Raw genomic sequence first — 3,778 nt, forward strand, 5'->3', positions numbered from 1 at the left:
CGTTTTTATAACTCATTTTTTTAACTAAAATGTTACACATCATACACTGGCAAAGTTAAAGAGGTTGGCCCTAAAATTAAAAAAAAAATTATTTAAGCTCTTTCATAATTTATAAAATTATAAATTAATAATAAGAAAATTATACTTTAGCCCTTAAAAATGATAAAAAAAATATTTAATCTTTTAAAAATTTTAAAAATATTAAAATAGTGAAATTATATTTTTACTTTCGTAAAAATATACAATTTAATTTTTATCACCCAAAATTTTCTGATTTTACCCTAAGGTTATAGAAGGAAAAGTAAAGTTGATCAAAACTTGGAGGAGCTTAGGTGAGTACGTGAACTAAATTCTTCTCTTTAATGCATCTTTATCTGTTCCTTTCAAATGTGAGTGACGGTAGGTGGAATATGAATCTTTCCCTGCGTAATGAAAAACTATTCATTTGAAAGGTTAAAAAATTATCAAATACCAACATTTTATTTATTAATAATTGTTTCTGTTTGGAATTTGTAAGTGTAAAACCTAATCAACACGAGACATAGACATAGACGAGAAAATTATTGAACATGGTCTCGCCCCGGCTGTCTACAGAGAAAAATCCACTATAAACATAGAGATACAGAGAGTTCAAAAACACCCATAAATACAAACACTAAATTTGAGCCCCAAAACAAACCTCGTTTCCGTGCTTTAAATACATGGAATACCTTTTTATCCCATTAACCTGGTGTTTTACCAAACTACTCCTCACATCTCTTCATACCCTACAGAAAAACCATATCTCCATTCTCCAATAGTTTTCATGGCTATATTGGCGTAGAACAGCAGCTATCACCAATAATCTCCACAGAAGCAGTTTCCATCTTGAAAGTGATGAAACACCTTGGAGTCACCTACTATAATCTCTCTTTTAGTAATCTTTGAGATCTTCTTTGCAACATTGTGGCAATCCTCGCAAATTCTAATGTTTTTTCTAACAAGAACAGGAGATCCCAACTCTGTTGAGATCAATCCGAAAGAGATGGCCCATCTCACACTATGATTCTCTGGTAAATTAGGTCGTTTTCTTGTCAAATCTGTTCTTTTCAACTTGGTAATACGATGAGCATAAGCATCTTCCTTGTCTGCTGTCATTTTCGATATGATATCCATCACATCATTGACCATGCTCATCTGAGCATTTGACCTGTCTTGATCAACAAACCTGTGAATTTTATAGTCTGTCTCAACTGTACTACATCCCATTGTTTTCGCTAGGCCTTCTTGAATCATAAGAGTTTTGATCTTCTCTACATCTTCCCACCTCCCAGCTTCAGCATACATGTTAGAGAGCAAGATGTAACACCCTGTGTTATCATGTTCCAATGATAAAGCATGCTTGGCTGCAACTTCTGCTAATTCTATGTCATTGGCCTTTCTACTTGCAGCTAGTAGAGAACCCCAAATCCGAGCAGTTGGTACTAGTGGCATTTCTTCAATAAATCGCTTAGCTAGATCAAGATTCCCAGTTCGACCAATAAGATCCAGCATACAACCGAAGTGTTCTATTCCTGGGTCAATACCATAATCTCTTTTCATTGAATTAAAGTATTCCCACCCTTCATCGACCATACCAGAAATGCTGCAAGATGATAATAGAGAAACGAAAGTGCTCTTGTTCGGCTTGATACCATGTTCTATCATTTCATGGAACAACTGGATGGAAATTCTCCCAAACCCATGAATGGCATAAGCCATAATGATTGTGTTCCATGACACAACATCTTTACGAAACATTCCATCGAAGCATCTCCTTGCAGTCTGGAGATCTCCACACTTAGCATACAAGTAAATAATCGTATTTGAGATGATGGTATTAGAAGAAGTAAGCCCCAATTTTGTAATAACAGCATGTATTTGCCTACCCTCACTCAAGGAGGTTAATTCAGCATATGCTGGTAAAATACTTGCAAATGTTATCGCATCAGGTTTAACAGATTTGTACCAAATGTCTTGAAACATATCCAAGGCTTCTGAGTACTGTCCATTCTGTACATAAGCAGCAATCATTGCATTCCACGACGCCAAGTTCTTTTCATTGATTCGCGTAAAGACATGTTTAGCCAGTTTCAAGGTCCCACACCTTCCATAAAAGTCAACCAGAGCAGTCTCCAACACTATATGAGGGAGAAACCCTTTTCTGATTGCACTAGCATGAATAGACTTGCCCATCAAGAGGGCTCCCATTTGTGCGCAAGCTGGAAGTAAGTTTATCATTGTAATACCATCTGGCCTCAACTTACCAACCTCTTGCATCTTTTTAACACAAGAGAATGACTCAGAGAAACAAGCATTAGAAACATACCCAGCAACCATAGCATTCCAAGCAACAGTATTTTTGTTAACGATCATCTCAAACACCCTCTCTGCATAAACCGCATTACCGCACTTCCCGTACATATCTATAAGCGACGTTTCAACCATAAAATCCATTTCAAATCCATTTTTAATAACCTGGCAATGAATCTCTTTCCCATTTCTTTGACAACCCTCAATAGAACAAGCCCCAAGACCACTAATAAAACTGAACTTATCTGGCCTTATTCCTATCAAAACCATTTCCCTTAAGCAAACCAACGAACTCAAACCATCACCAACAAATTGGTAGCCAGAAATAATAGAATTCCAAGAAACCAAATCTCTCACAGGCATCTCCTTAAACACATTCTCTCCCAATTCAACGCACCCAACTTTCATATACATAGAAATGAGAGAGTTGCAAACATAAACATCCAAGTCTAATCCAACCTTAATCAATTTGGCATGAACTTTTTCCCCTTCCTTCAAAGACAATAACCCAGCACAGGCTTTGAGCACAAATGGGTAAGTAAATTTATCCGGTCTAGCTCCTTCAAATTCCATCCTACGGAAATAACTAACTGCCTCCTTGAACAACCCTTTATGGGCTAAACCCTTAATGATGATATTCCAGGTGAAGGTGTCCGAGTGGTTCATTTCTTCAAACAAGTAGAGTGCATTTTCTATGGACCCGGAATCAATAAAGGAACAAAGAGCATCTATGAGTGTGAAATGGGTGGGTTCGGCTAAGATGTTTGAAGCTTTGGAATGGGTTGTTTGGAGTTGATTTGGTTTTGAGAATCTTGGTCGGGTTACAGCAAAAGGGTTTGTCTTGGGGGGTTCGAAGTGGTTGAGTGAAACAATTCTAGGTGCGTTGAAATAGTGAAGAAGTAGAGTTGCAGCCATTTTGAGGTTTGTTTCAAGATTCAGCAGTTGAAGATATTGCCATTAGAAATCAAATGTTTTTCTCTTTAGATTTCTCTGTATTGTAAATTGTACCAGTGTAACCGTTAATTCTGTTCAGTAGCGGCTTCTTTTCAAACCAGATTTTATTTTAGTAATTATTAATTAAAACGGCCGCCAAAATAAAATTCATGCAAAAATATATATAGGTAGGCACACAAAAAAGCTTAGAAAAAATTTAGGTTTGATGACAAATTTGATTTCTAAGGTTTGCATATTTTGTTAAAATGGCATTAATTGTATTTTTTAGTCTTTTTTTTACCATCAAATTTCGTTCTTTCTTCTAATCTACTTTTTCTAATAGATATAATAAATAAATTCAAGGTTTCAAATTTTCTTTTCTTTTAAAAGGTTTTCATCTTTCATACGTTCGTTTATTAAGAAGTTTTTCTATTGAGTTAATTTTTTTTTAGATAATTACATCTATTTTCTTAAATTAAGAGTTTTTTTTTAATTTAATGTATTATTTATTTGT

At 35.2% G+C, this 3,778-nt stretch overlaps 1 protein-coding gene across 1 annotated transcript; it reads right to left on the minus strand.

The window, feature by feature from the left end:
* Positions 1–461: 461 nt before the first annotated feature.
* LOC107921211 (pentatricopeptide repeat-containing protein At4g35130, chloroplastic) lies at positions 462–3,402 on the minus strand. The gene has a single exon (XM_016851094.2). The coding sequence runs from the start codon at positions 3,244–3,246 to the stop codon at positions 835–837; it is 2,412 nt and encodes an 803-aa protein (XP_016706583.2). The 5' UTR covers positions 3,247–3,402; the 3' UTR covers positions 462–834.
* Positions 3,403–3,778: the final 376 nt, after the last annotated feature.

The sequence above is a fragment of the Gossypium hirsutum genome, chromosome D01, assembly GCF_007990345.1.
Source record: "Gossypium hirsutum isolate 1008001.06 chromosome D01, Gossypium_hirsutum_v2.1, whole genome shotgun sequence".
NCBI classification, from domain to species: domain Eukaryota; kingdom Viridiplantae; phylum Streptophyta; class Magnoliopsida; order Malvales; family Malvaceae; genus Gossypium; species Gossypium hirsutum.

Bases quoted from the DNA above. Each gene is read 5' to 3' on its own strand.
- LOC107921211 (XM_016851094.2), bottom strand. From the start codon at position 3,246: ATGGCTGCAACTCTACTTCTTCACTATTTCAACGCACCTAGAATTGTT.